Source organism: Vombatus ursinus, unplaced genomic scaffold (genome assembly GCF_900497805.2).
Source record: "Vombatus ursinus unplaced genomic scaffold, bare-nosed wombat genome assembly UNPS02014804.1, whole genome shotgun sequence".
Taxonomy (NCBI): Eukaryota; Metazoa; Chordata; class Mammalia; order Diprotodontia; family Vombatidae; genus Vombatus; species Vombatus ursinus.
In genome coordinates, this window is record NW_020954582.1 from 8918952 (window position 1) to 8932824 (window position 13873).

The 13873-nt window shown below is 41.2% G+C and overlaps 1 protein-coding gene across 5 annotated transcripts in view; it reads right to left on the bottom strand.

Moving 5' to 3' along the window:
* Positions 1–13873, bottom strand: part of LRRC7 (leucine rich repeat containing 7) — a 589282-nt gene that overhangs the window by 427708 nt on the left and 147701 nt on the right. For all 5 annotated transcript variants that reach the window (XM_027873996.1, XM_027873992.1, XM_027873991.1 and 2 more), the window contains exon 2: positions 7749–7849. In XM_027873996.1, coding sequence (XP_027729797.1) covers positions 7749–7849 — 101 coding nt within the window. The remainder of the gene's footprint in view (positions 1–7748; positions 7850–13873) is intronic.

The following is a 13873-nucleotide window of genomic DNA, read 5'->3' on the forward strand; positions in this document are numbered from 1 at the left end:
GTGGTAGTAGTAGTAGTAGTAGTAATAGTAGTAATAGTGGTAGTGGTGGTGGTGGTAGTAGTAGTAGTAGTAGTAATAGTAGTAATAGTAGTAATAGTGGTAGTGGTAGTGGTAGTGGTGGTAGTAGTAGAAGTAGTAGTAGTAGTAGTAGTAGTAATAGTAGTAATAGTGGTAGTGGTGGTGGTGGTAGTAGTAGAAGTAGTAGAAGTAGTAGTAGTAGTAGTAGTAGTAATAGTAGTAATAGTGGTAGTGGTGGTGGTGGTAGTAGTAGAAGTAATAGAAGTAGTAGTAGTAGTAGTAGTAGTAATAGTAGTAATAGTGGTAGTGGTGGTGGTAATGGTGGTGGTGGTAGTAGTAGTAGTAGCAGTGATGGGGTGCTTGGGTGCTTGTACTGGGACCCCAATTCCAAGACCATATTTCTCCCTAGCCTCAGAAACACTATTCTTGGCAGTTTTCCCCCAGCCCAAGGACACTCTACCTGGCAGTTACTCATGACTGGGCCTTAGCAATACACTTCTCTTTCTCCCTGGTGCAGTTACAAACTGCACCTGAATGAATTATTAGTTTGAACTGGCTTTGCACTGGGTCATAAAGATCTTCATACTCACTGCACTATCCATACTCCCTCCCTACCTCATTATTTGCATCCTGGGCTCCTCATTATGTGCATTCTAGATTTAAGACCTCTATCTCGTCAAACATGACATTGATTGGTGGCAACCCTTAGTTGGCCCTGACTGCTAGTTAACTTAGTGACATAGCAGACCTAAAAACCACCCCTCCCTGTAGCCCCACCTTGGGCTCTTCCTGGTGAACTCTGGGTAAAACGCCTGCACAGTAGATACAAAAAGTGCATGTTCCTTTAAGAACTGACCACTCCTTAACCACGCCCTAACCCCCATCCTGAATCACCTAGGTAGCATATTTGGCACATGTTTTACTATAGTTTATCCTATATAAACTTTAACTGAACCCCTCTAAGGTCACAGATTCCTTAAGAATCCTTGCCCGCTGTATAGCATAACAATAAATCTTTGCCAACCCGACTCAAAGAATGCTTGAGTCTGTGAATTCATTCTGGATGACCCTGTCCTGTACTCTGGTCTTTGAGGGGTCTCAACCTCTCAGACTGCAACAGTAGTAGTAATAGAAAGTGGGATATAATAAATAGAGGCCAGCTTTTGAATCAGAAAGAATGGAACTCCAGAACCCCATCTAACTGTGACATCCTGGGAAGGAACTTGGAACTCCTCGGTACTCAAATAAGTCCTTTAAAAGGGTCAAGTCCAGGCCCATTGCTTATCTCCATTGGTTGAAGGTGTTTCTGTGCCTGCCTCAATGAAACAACATATCCCAATATATACACATATTAAGGGTGACACCATTGAGTGACATTTACATAGTGCTTTAAGGTTTCCAAAGTGGTTAACACAGATCACTGAAGCAGAAGAAATCTGTGAGCTCACCACAGCTACTATTACCCACATTTAACAGCTGAGAAACTTGGAATCAGAAAGGTTGATTGACTTGTCCCTGCTCACCTAACCAGCACCAGTTAAAAGCAGAATTGTTCCTGACCGCTAACTTGTACCCTAGCCACTATGCTATTCAGTGAACACATTGGGCTCCACTACAATTCCGAATGAAAATGTCACAGTTTTGTATTTGACGGCAGCGGGTTCATCTGTATAGAGAGCCTACAGCTGCATGACCATGGAGGTGTTAATCGGAGGGAACCTGAGGGGTTCAGTGCCTAGGATCCTGACCACGAGTCACAAGGATCTAGGTTCAAAGGCCAAGTTAGACACTTGCTAGCCATGTGACCATTAGCCTTTCTTTACTTCAGTTTTCTCATTTGTAAAACGAGACAGTTGGACTTAATGACCTCTAACGTCCCATTTAGATGGAAATTTATGGGGCTGTGGACTTAAATGATACTTTGAGGAACTTAACATGGACAAAATCAAGTTGGGGAAAATACTGCGTTCATGTAATGCCATCTTAGCCAATGAAAGTTGGGGATAATGATGATGACTATAACAAAGTTGGTATGTGTCAATAATGTCAAGTTGATTAAGCACTTGCCAACTGCCAGGCACTGTGCTAAGCATGGAGGATACAAAGAAAGGCAAAAAAACCAAACCTTGTCCTCAAAGACTTCACAACCTAATGGAGGAGACATCATGTAAGCAACTAGGTACAAACAAGTTATATAGAAGGTAAAGTTGAGATAATCTCAGAAGGAAGACACTGAAATGAAGGAAGATATAACCACCAAGAAAGGATGCTATTTGGTCTTGTGCCAAAGAAGGGATATTGTCTAGGATTAGGGATTTCCATTGTATTCTACCTTAATCAGAGCACATCGGGCTAGCATATTTGGTTCTCAGCATCACATTTTAGGTATTGATACCTAAACAATTGATAAATAAGAGAGTCAAGAGAAGGTGCACAAGGATGATGAAAGGTAGTGTTATATGAAGGTCAGTTGATGAATCTAGGAATGTGTAGCCTGGAGAAGAAAAGGCTTAGGAGGTAACATCTTAGCTTTCTTCAAATATTTGTAGAAAGATTCGCTTTTTTGGCTTGGTCCCTGAGTGCAGAACTAGGAATAATGTGTGAAAGTTGCAAAGACGTAGATGGAAGGTTATGGCAAGGAAATACTTCCTGACAAATCGATCCTTAATTGGAATGGGTTGCCTTGGAGTTGTGATGGGTTCTCCTACTCTGGAGATTTCCAAGCAGAGGCTGGATTGGCCATTTATCAGGCATGTTGTAGATGTGATTCTCATTCAGGGACAGGTGAAGGGAGGCAGCTTTCAGGATCCCTTCTGACTCACAGTTTATGATGTCATGAGTTTCTTTTTTTAGCACACTTTTTATCAGGTTGTATGCATCATAGTTGCTGAAAGAGCAAAGGGATGATCAAAGACTCATTTTATTTTTCCTCAATATTCAAATCTGCTTTTAGCAAGAAAATTAATAAAATAAATCCTTGGTTTTGATGCTCATGGAAAATCCATCTTTGGTCCTCACGCGTTCCTCAACAACAGGGTTTTTGGCAAGATGATGGATCAGTATTCTCATTTTCTGCACTCAAACTCAGTAAAATGACATTTGAGAATTCAAAGGAATATGCATTACCTCACAAAACAATTTCCATGCTTCATAAAAATAAATTTAAGAGAGAAATAACGTTCTCCATAGAAGTTCAGATCAACAAGACAGTTTAACTCAGTACTGAGCCCCAAGAAGATCAAAGAAGCAAAGGGAGAGTTTGGAGATCAAAGGAATGAATGGGACTTCCAGGGAGATGCCCTGGAGAGATCCTCCTTGAGGAAATGGAGGATTTGAATTAAACCTAGCCTCGAGATAGGCCTCATTTTGAGATTCAAACTAAAATTTATAGTGGAATTTTGAAAACTGATTAAATAGAAATACACATATCAATGTGGGACTTGAGAGTTACAAACTATACATGATCTCATCAGAGAGTCATAAAAACTCCATGAAGCACCCCCATTTTAAAGATGAGGAAACTGAGGTTCAGAAAGTTGTGTAATATGCCCAGGGTCCCATACCTACTAAGGATCAGCTGGAAGAATCAACCCAGGCCTTCTAAAATCCAAGTCTAGCCTGCTAGCTACCATACCACAATGCCTCTAGACAAAGAAATGTATCCCTTTCCCATTTGATGTTTGTTTGTTTCTTCTGTTTAAAATAGCCACATAAATTCAGGAAGACTCCTAGCTGTAGCTACTAATATATCTAAGCTGAATGAATAATAACATCCTTTTTATTTTTTTAAATTTTTATTTATTTATTTATTTATTTATTTTTTAGGCAATTGGGGTTAAGTGACTTGCCCAGAGTCATACAGCTAGTAAGTGTCAAGTGTTTGGTCTGAGGCTGGATTTGAACTCAGGTCCTCCTGACTTCAGGGCCGATGCTCTATCCACTGAACCACCTAACTGCCCCCATCCTTTTTATTTTCATGGAGGAATTGTAATTAGCTATGGGATGGAATGGGGCTAGATGAGGTTCCATTGATGTAAGGAATTCTCATTGAGGCAGCCCTCTACCAACACCAGTGCAGATTAGCACCTTGTATTTTGCAAGTTATGGTCTGGGAGAATTGCCATGCCCCCAGCTATGAGACCCTGGGCAAGTCTCTCTGTGCCCCAGGCAACTCTAATGCCAGCAATAACTGATCCAAAGTGACTGATTCACAAAGGAAAACAGACCCAAACTGTTTCCCTCTAATGTTCCTGCCTGCTGAACATAACAAACCAAGTGAACCTAAATATCTCCAATTTTATCTTATCTCACAAGACTAAGCTAAATTAAACAATTCCAAATAGAGTAGATGCATGACAAAACTCTCATCTTCTCGTTTTTAATTAAGGTTTAAACTGCCACTCTGGTCGCTGGGGCTGTAGACAGGAGGGCTGCTCCATGCACCCAGTAGAGGCCCTAACATAACTAAGATAAATAAAAAAAACATGGACTAATCACAATAGCTGACATCATTAATTCAGGGCCTGCAGGTTTAATGAGGTCTTCTCCACACATTTGATCATCTGATCCTCCTAGCAATTCTGTGAAAGGTGTATGATGGATATTACTAAGCCCCATTCTACAGATGAAATAAAATGAGGTAACAATCAATGTATAGCCTTTAGCTGTGTACTATATTGGAAGAAATGAAAACGTTAAAAGGTACACGTGCCCCAAGAATACCACCTCACAGTAGAGGAGCAGATACTCCTCAAAGCTATGGTTAGTGGTGACATGCATTAAGCTAAGCATAACTTATTTTGGGCTATATATTGGGGAGCACTTGAGGATATGAAGCCTGGGATATGCTATGTCCTGAGGGAGACACTGTGGTCCAGTGAAAGAACTTTGTGTCTGGAAACAGAGGGCTTGGGTTCAAATCCCACCTGTGACATTTACTATTTGTGTGACCTTGGGCATATCAATTAACCTTCTCCTTAAGTACCTTGCTACTAGCTATGTGACTCTGTGCAAGTCACTTCACCCCATTGCCTCCAAAAAAAAAAGGATCTTGCAAACTGAAGGTGCTTAATATATGCTTTAAAAATTAGACTGTTAGAATGGGTAAATCTTTTGAATAAATTGAGTAGTGTGTGGACAATGATAAGCATGGGACTCACCCAGTACAAGAGGTCTGAGCACAGCGTGTCAGCCTCAGCCTCTAGCCTCCAGCGCATAGAACATGGGACAAATATTCCTATCAAAGGAATTCATGGGTAGCCTCACTAAGCAAACCTCTGAGCTTTAAACTGCGTACATTCTGAAATGCAGAATTGCATTCACTGGGGACTGAGAAGTGTTTTTTTTTTCTTTCAAGTAAAGTCAGCAGTTTACAAACCACAAGTGAGCCTGCCCTCTGCGTGAAACCATGATGTGTAATGAGTCCCTAAGTCCCAGACAAAAGGCTGAGCAGCCACGATTTCTCAAGGAGGAGTTTCCCCTCTGAGTCCCCTGACAACAATCCGGCGCTTACATATCTCGCCTGACTCTTTGAGAGTTAGCTCCTGATGGTGCCCAGGGCCCCGAGAATAATTTTCAAGCTCTTTTGAAAATAGGGCAGAAGAGCTCCATTGTCCGTAGGGCTGCTTGTTGGGAATCTAACACTATAGAAAAAGGCGCAGCATCCGCTGAGTGACGGTGCTGTTGACTGAAGATGCCGGCTATTCCACTTTGCACAGAGGGTCCTCTTTGGGGCATGAGTAGACAGCTCTAATGCAGTTGTTTTTACCCAAGACAAGAAGACTTTCAAAATGTGAAATGCCTATAAAATATGGATGGAACAGCAGGCAGTATATTTAAGTGAACCTATGGCACCAGCCACATCTTAGTAAAAATGGAAATCCTCCTACAGGCAGGACTCCAGATTGCTTTGTATCCCAGTGACCCACACCTTGATTGCAAAAGCCAACCGTGATGTGCATCCGTTTGCTTTGAACAATGCTTAGTCTTCTTTATATCAAAAGGTGAAGTTAGCTTGGCATCTCCAAACAGAAGCAGAGAGGCACCCAGACATCTAGACAGGTGTCACATAGCCACTTGGAGACGCAGCTTCCTCATTTACAAAATGGAGATAGGAATGCAGTAGCACCTGTCATGTAAGGTGTTTGTGAAGCGAAGTGAGATAAGGTATTCAAAGTTTAGTGTACTATCCAAATGCAGAGTAGCATTGTTTTAATTATTAATTAGTAGGCACTTGATAAGTGTTTTTTGATTGATTGACCTAGCCAAGGCACAGTTAGTAATGAATTATTTAGCATACTTCAAATTTCACGTTTATTATAATTCTCTTTATAATTATGTTATCTTTCATGAGATTATAAATTGCATTAAGGAAGAAACTGTGTGTTATTGACATATTCTTTCAGTCAGCATACATTCATTAAGTACCTACTATGTGCCAGGCACTGTGCGAACCACTGAAGATCCAAAGACAAAAGCGAGCCAATTCCCACCCCAACGTATGTTCTACAGGGGGAGACGATACACATATATAGAGGATATAGAGAACAGACACCACATAATTTGGTGGAGAAGGCACTCAGCTTTAGTTCTTCCTGAGTCCAACTAAATTGAAGAACATGAACGTGGTGTCCAGACACTTATTTTTCCATGGAATCCTAATTTCTAGGGGGAAAAATCCCACAATTGAAGGAGGAAGAGAAGATGGCAAACTTTCATTTCTCTTTTTCTTTCAGGAAATATTGAGGATGGTAAAGGGAGAAGTTTCAAATGCTGCTGTAGGCACAGGGGATGCCAATCCCTCAATGGAGGCAGCATGGTATGGTAGAAAGAGCTGGATTTGGAAGACTAGGGTTCAAATCTTGGCTCTATTATTTAATACCTGTGTGAGCTTCTCCAGTACTTAGCATAGTGCAGGGAACATGGTACGTGCTTAATAAATGCTTGTTGATCGACTGATTTCTCCTATCTGGAGTTCTGTTTTATCTATAAAATGGGGGATTAGATGATATGACCTAACAAAGCCCTTCTTGCTCTAAATATGATGATCTTTTAAAGGATTAATAGATTGTATACTATGGAGATGTGTGTACATAATATCTATATCTAAATCTGTATATATTTAGTGCTAGGAATAGTGTTACATAGATAAATAAATACAGATATGGTTAGAGCTATAAATATAGACATAAAGGTAAATATCTGGAAATATCATGGTTGTAGGGGAGTATGGTGAGGACCCACCTCTACAAAGGCAGTTCTGAAATTGTTTGCAATTTGGAGATTGGTTTGGGCATTGACCAGTCCAAGCTGACAAAGTTAGGATATGTAAAAGGAAGGACTTAAGCCCAGATGGCCCCAACACTACAACCAGCTTCCTTCCTATTAAACTACTGTACCCTGACTCACAATATCAGTGGAACAGCATGTGGTACCTGTATCCATATTTGATAGCAAGGCTAGGTCATAATGAAAGCTCAGAGTGGGATATAGGGTTTTAATGAAAAAAAAAAGTCAATTGAAATACAATTGTAAAGGTTCTTTCTCACTTGCTTACAGGTTCATAATGATCATCCTAGTCTATCTAACACCCTATATCCATTCATCTAAACTTCATGCCTTGAAATGATGTACGTTAATATATTATAATGAGACATGGTGGTTTCAGGTTAGTACACTAGGTAAGCAGCAATTCCTTAGACACTCCTTTAAACTCAATTCAGCATACTTACACTCCTCTTCAGGTCTCTTCCTAAGTGGAGCACGCACTTCCTGAATGCCAGGACTTCTCAGAAATTGTGGGGGATTCCTGTGTCTCCGTAGGCTCTCCATCCTAAAAGTAAAAAAAAAAATCAATTTTTATTACTACCATCTCATTTTGGAGAAAAGAATTAGCATTGTATCAATCATTCAGACAACAAAAATAAAAAGCAACTTAGAATTTATCAAAATTAAGTCACCCAATAGGGAGTAAAAGAATTCCCCCGGCCAATCAATCATGAACGCTATTTTTGAGGTCTCTTGCTAAGAGTAAAGAGGGGATGGAAGACTACTCATGCATAGGCAGTTTGCTTTTCAGGGTTTCAGATGACACAAGGCCAAGTGGCAGAGATAATACATTGGATGAGTCAGGAGCCAAGAAAGAGCTCAACAGAGTAGGACAGGATGGGGAACCTGTGGCCTTCTAGGTCCTTGGGTGAGGCGTTTTCACTGAGTCCAAGCTTTACAGAAAAAATCCTTTTTTTTTTAAGGGGATTTGCTCTGTGAAGTTTGGACTCAGTCAAAGGGCCGCACTTGAGGACCTAGAGGGCCACGTGTGGCCTCGAGGCTGCAGCTTCCCCACCCCTGAACTAGGACAAAGACTCAAAGCAAATAAGACGGCGTCTTCTCTTCGATACTTCAATAGTCTGTAGTTTCATTTATGCGGACAGTCCAGCAAATGAGGTAGATAATGACCCATCTACACATCTTACCCTGTGTGACTCTTACACATGCCTTCTTAGAAAAATCTACAAAAGGTCCACCTGGCCTGCTAGGAGCCCCCAGCAGTTTTAAAAGTAACAGCTATAAATGTGAAGTCCCATACTAGAATGTGAGCTCCACAAGGGCAGGGACTCCTTTTTTTTTGTTTTTTTTGCCTTTGTACTCTTAGCCTTTAGCAGAGTACCTAGCCCATAGTAAGTGCTTAATAAGTGCTTGGCTTGACTTGGAGTCAAAAATCCACTTGCCGAGTAGGCAATGGGAGAAGCGTGGCCAGACCCTAATAAAGATGAAGGTGTTTTAGTGGGCTGCAAAAACAACAAGAAGCAGCAGTATAGCCAAAGAATCTGCTTAAACCAAGGGTGGCATGAAGAAAGGCAGAGTCCGGGCTTAGCGAAGCCCCATTGCCCTCTGCCTTCCTCTGAGCCATTTGGACTGTGGTGGTCAGTTTGGGGCAAAATCTTTTTTGACGTGGAGAAGTGAGAACATCCAGAGGAGAGCAGCTAGGGTGGGGGTGAAGCACTGAGACCACGCCAAGGTAGGCTGAAGTAACTGGGCAGTTTAATGTCGAGAGGAGAGACTTATGGGGGACAATCGATCCCTTCGTGCTCTTAAAATGGGGTCATTTGGAATATGTACTTTCATGCTGTCTACTCTGCTACACGATAAACTCCCCGAGTATAGGAAATGTTTCATCCATTGTATTGGAACCACAAGAGCCTAGTACAGGTCCTGGTGTGGATTAATGTGCTTAAGAAATATTTGTCAGTTTGTTGGAACAGGATTAGGCTTATTTCTGTTTGGCCTCAGAGGGCAGAACCAGGAGCAAGGTGTGGATGGTGTACAGGGAGAGATTTAGGCTTAATATTGGGAAAACATGCAGCAATTCAAGTTGCCCCAAAGTGGAATGAGCTCCCTGGAGGGGCACCAGGTCTCTCTCTCAAAAGGTCTCCAAACAAAGGCCATACGTCCAAATCTCACCAGTATCGAAAAGGGGGCAACTGATCATGTCTTCGTTGGACTAGATGACCCCTGAGATTGTTTTCAATTCTGGAATTCAATTACACAAGGTTACTTACTTTTTGTCAAAGTGTCTAGGGGAGAATTGACCTCATCTTCGCCAGAATTCTCATTTTCTAGTGAAAATCCAGTGCCCCTAGGCAGGAATCAATTACGATGCAATGGGTGCGTTTTAGTTCAATGTCATTTAACCATATGCATTATGTGTTTAGGGTTTTATGCTTTAAATATAGCTTAGACTTTATATTTCCAAAGTGCATTTAACTGGTGTCGGTATAAGAGTAAAAAATAGTCAAAGCCAGTCTCTTCTTCTTTCCCTCTCTCCCTCCCTCCCTCCCTTCCTTCTTTCCTTCCTTTCCTTCAATAGTCAGAAAGAAAGGAAATGAGACTGTCATTTCACTGTTCTTGGACATTCTGTCTTTCTTTCAACTAAAATCTCATCTTGTAAGGAAGCCTTTCCCAAACTCTCTGAATTTTAGTCCTTCCCTCTTTTACTTACTTCCTATTTATACTGTACATAGAGTATGTGTGCACATTCGTTTGCTCTTTGTCTCCCCCATTGGAGTGTAAACACCTTGAGGGCAGGGACCCTCTTAGCACAGTGCCTGGTGGGTGTAAGTACTTAAGAAATGTTTATTGGTTGACTGACCACAGTGATTAGCATATTAATTGAGGAGAAGAGAGGAAATGTTGGCAGTGAGGGGTAGTGAGAGGGAAAGATCATGCCTCCTTAGCATAAGATCATCAACTTACAGCCAGGAGATACCTTAAAGGACATTTAATTCAACTCCCTCCTTTTACAGAGGAAGGAAACTAAGGGATAGCCAAGAGCTTGGGTGACTTTCTCATACTCATATGGTCAGTATTGATGCGGCCAGATGGGACAATGGATAGTGAGTTGGACCTAGAGTCAGGAAGACCTGACTTCAAACCACACCTTAGATACTTCCTAAACTGTGTGACCCTGGGCAAGTCGTCAAACCTCTCTCTGCCTCAGTTTCCTCATTTGTAAAATGACGATAATAGTAGCACCTGCTCCTAGGGACTTCTATGAGAATCAGATGAGATAATATTTGTAAAATGCTTTGGAAATCTTAAATCGATATATAAATGTTAGCTTCCATGATTAACTATTATAGGAAGTGTCTTAGGCAGGATTTGAATCCAGGTCTTTTGTACTCCGTGTCCAGTGACATATTCATTAAGACGCCGACAAGCCATCAGGGAGAAGGCACAATCCTTTCTCTAATAGGCTGATTCACAGTGAGCCTGTGGGACTTGCTCTTACAAGCCCAAGGGAAGAAGGTACAGGAATAACAAATGGCCTGAACACCATTGAAAATTATTTGTCTATTTTCTCTGCTACATGGGCTGGTGTAGATAATACTTAAGTCAGATTCTCCAATTATGCATAGCATGCCCTGGGAGCAAGCAGGCAGGTTTGAAGGGTGACTAACTCTTTGGATCTATCAAATTATCATTGTGGAAGTTATTGTTTCAGGTTGTACTAATTAGTAGATTACATTAAGCCCTTGTATCCCCCAAAGTAATTAGTTCACCTAGAACAGGGCTATGTGACCAAAAACGTCGCATCATGTTTTGTTTTCCTTCCTAGTGGGTGATTCTCTAACTCCCTTCTCCCTGCAAACTCGTTCTTCTCTGTTTTGCCTTGTTTTCTTCTTTGTCTCTCTTTATTTTCCCTTTCGTCTCCTTATCTTCTTTCTTTCCATTTTTTTATTTTTCGCTCTCTCTCTCTCCCCCCACTCTTTCTCTCTCTCTCCTCAAGTGCAACTTCTGCTGAGATCTTTCAGTTTACTCACTGTTCCCTTCCCCACCGATATCATTGCCTTCCCTTTGCTCCCAAGGTTATTTTCTTTTCTGTTTCATGTGAGTTTTGTTTATACCTTTCTGTGAGCAAATTGTCTCTCGTAGTGCAGTGTACAGTGCCTGGCATATGGTAAGTAGCACTTAATAGATACTTGTAGATTCAAAGGTTGCAATCTGATATCACCCCCAAAGTGACCATCCCTACTTTCAGTTTGAATACCTGCCCCAACTGGGCCTGTCTCACCAAGTGGAATGAAGCCACTGAGATCACGTACACCAAGGGTCACCCACTCCCCCCTCACCCTTGCACCTCATGCTTGACATTGTAAGGCAGCAGAGCTGGGATCTGAGCCTGTCTCTTCTGGCCCCGGTTCCTTAGCTCTTTTTATACACACACACACACACACACACACACACACACATACACACACACACACACACACACACACACACACACACATCAGTTGGTGCTCTTCAGTTGGTGTGTAGCTTCCCCCCCAATGGGAGGTAACTCACTGACTCAGAGGATAAACTCTTCCATTCTGGAATGGCTCTCATTGTTAGAAGATTTTTTTTTTTCTTATATGAGTCTAAATTTGTCTCCCTAAGAGTTCTCCTCATTACATCTCGTTCTGCTCTTCAGGACCAAAGAGTCTGAGTCAGTCTCTCTTCCACATGATAGTTTTTCAAACATTGAAGACAAGGATCATGGTCCTGTAAATCTTCTCTTCTTCAGGTTCAATATCACAAGCTCCTTCAATAACTTTTGATAGCTAGAATTGATGCAGAGCTTTACAGTTTGCAAAGCACTTAACATATGTTATCTCATTTAATCCTCACAATGACTGTGGGAGGGAGATCTTGTTATTTACCTCATTTAACAGAAGAGGAAACTGAGGCAGATAGAGGTTAAATGACTTGCCTAAGGTCACACAGCCAATAGGTATCTGAGGCTGAGTTCGAACTCAGGTCTTTCTGACTCCAGGTCCCCTTCTCTATCCACTGAGTTTCCTAGATGCCTCTCAACCGCATATTAACCACAGAGCATGACTTAGCCCTTCACCACTGTGGACTAAAAATTATAATAGCATATATACCCACTTAGATTTATATAGCACTTACTATGTGCCAGGCACTGTACTCTTTTGGACATTCTCCACTTGGTCAATGTTTGCTCTAAAACTTGGTGCCCAGAACTGAACCCAAAAGGCCAGATGTTGGCTGACAAGGGCTGAAGCCAGTGAGACTATCTTCTCCTTCTCTGGAATGCCAGGCTTCCCTTAATGCATTCCAAATTTGCATTTCATTGTTGGCTACCGTCTCACTACAATCCCAAGCTGCTTGCATAATGGGCTTATAAAATCTCATCTCTTTAATACTAATATTCTCCCTGTGTGTTGTGCGGCTGTAAGTCATGGAACATGATTATTCTAATTGCATATGGCCAAAGAGCGATAGGAATCTGCATGGCAGGTGTGTAAAGAGACTATGGCATAATGTCATTGATGTCTTATACATGGAAAGTGACACAAAAGTCATCAGCAAAGACGGCTGTGACTGGAAGAGGGGGCAAGTCCTTTCTGTAGTGAATGAGAGTAGTTACCGAATGCACAGGCTGAGTGGAACACTATGATATGGGAACAATTAAGGGATCTAGTCAAAGGATTCCAGTGCATCGGGCAGATGCATTGCAGAGTGTCCACAGAAAGACATGGCCAAGAATCACACAGAGTGATAAGGGATGGTAGGGTTATATAAGATCCTCAGCAGGGGAGGTAGGTCAGGTAACATCATGAATCCATGGAAATATCAAAGTGTACTTAATTAAACAAGATATTTAATTTCATTAAATTTCTTACAAGAAACTCACCATTATGCTTTTTGCTACTAGAATAACATGTTCAACCTATGACCATGCTTTTTTATGCAATCATCAAGTGCTTTCTGAATCATCAAGGAAAGAGTAAGTTACATTAACTGTAGGTGTAGTTTTGTGCATTTTGTTACATTCCATTTCTTTGAAAATTGGCCAACCATGTATGATATGTACATTTGTCAGCTCTTCTAATCAGAACATTTGTTTGGCAGTGTAACAGAGCCTTGCTATATTTATTGGACATGGAATATGTGGTTATTTCACATTAGCATTTTATTTCAAATAAGCCCATCACATAAAAGTACTAGTGCATTATTGTTCTCAGTGTTCTGTTAACTCTCTCAGGTCTTGCATACAAGCTTAGCAGTTTCTGCCCATGTATGTGGCAAGCTGGTAATCGTTGGTTTGCAATAGTACCAGTATGGAAGGCAACATAAGCAGAGCATTGGACTGAGATTCAGAAAACAAGGCTTTGAATCATGGTTTTGCTACATACAGTTTTACCTATTACTGAACCTGATGCAACCCAAATCTTTTGAGAATCAGTACTTTCAGAGTCTTGTAGGATTTGGATGATAGAATGCATAGAAAATTCAACCTCATTATATAAAAGGGAATCTAAAGAAGGAGAGAGAAGAAGAAAGAGAAGAAGAA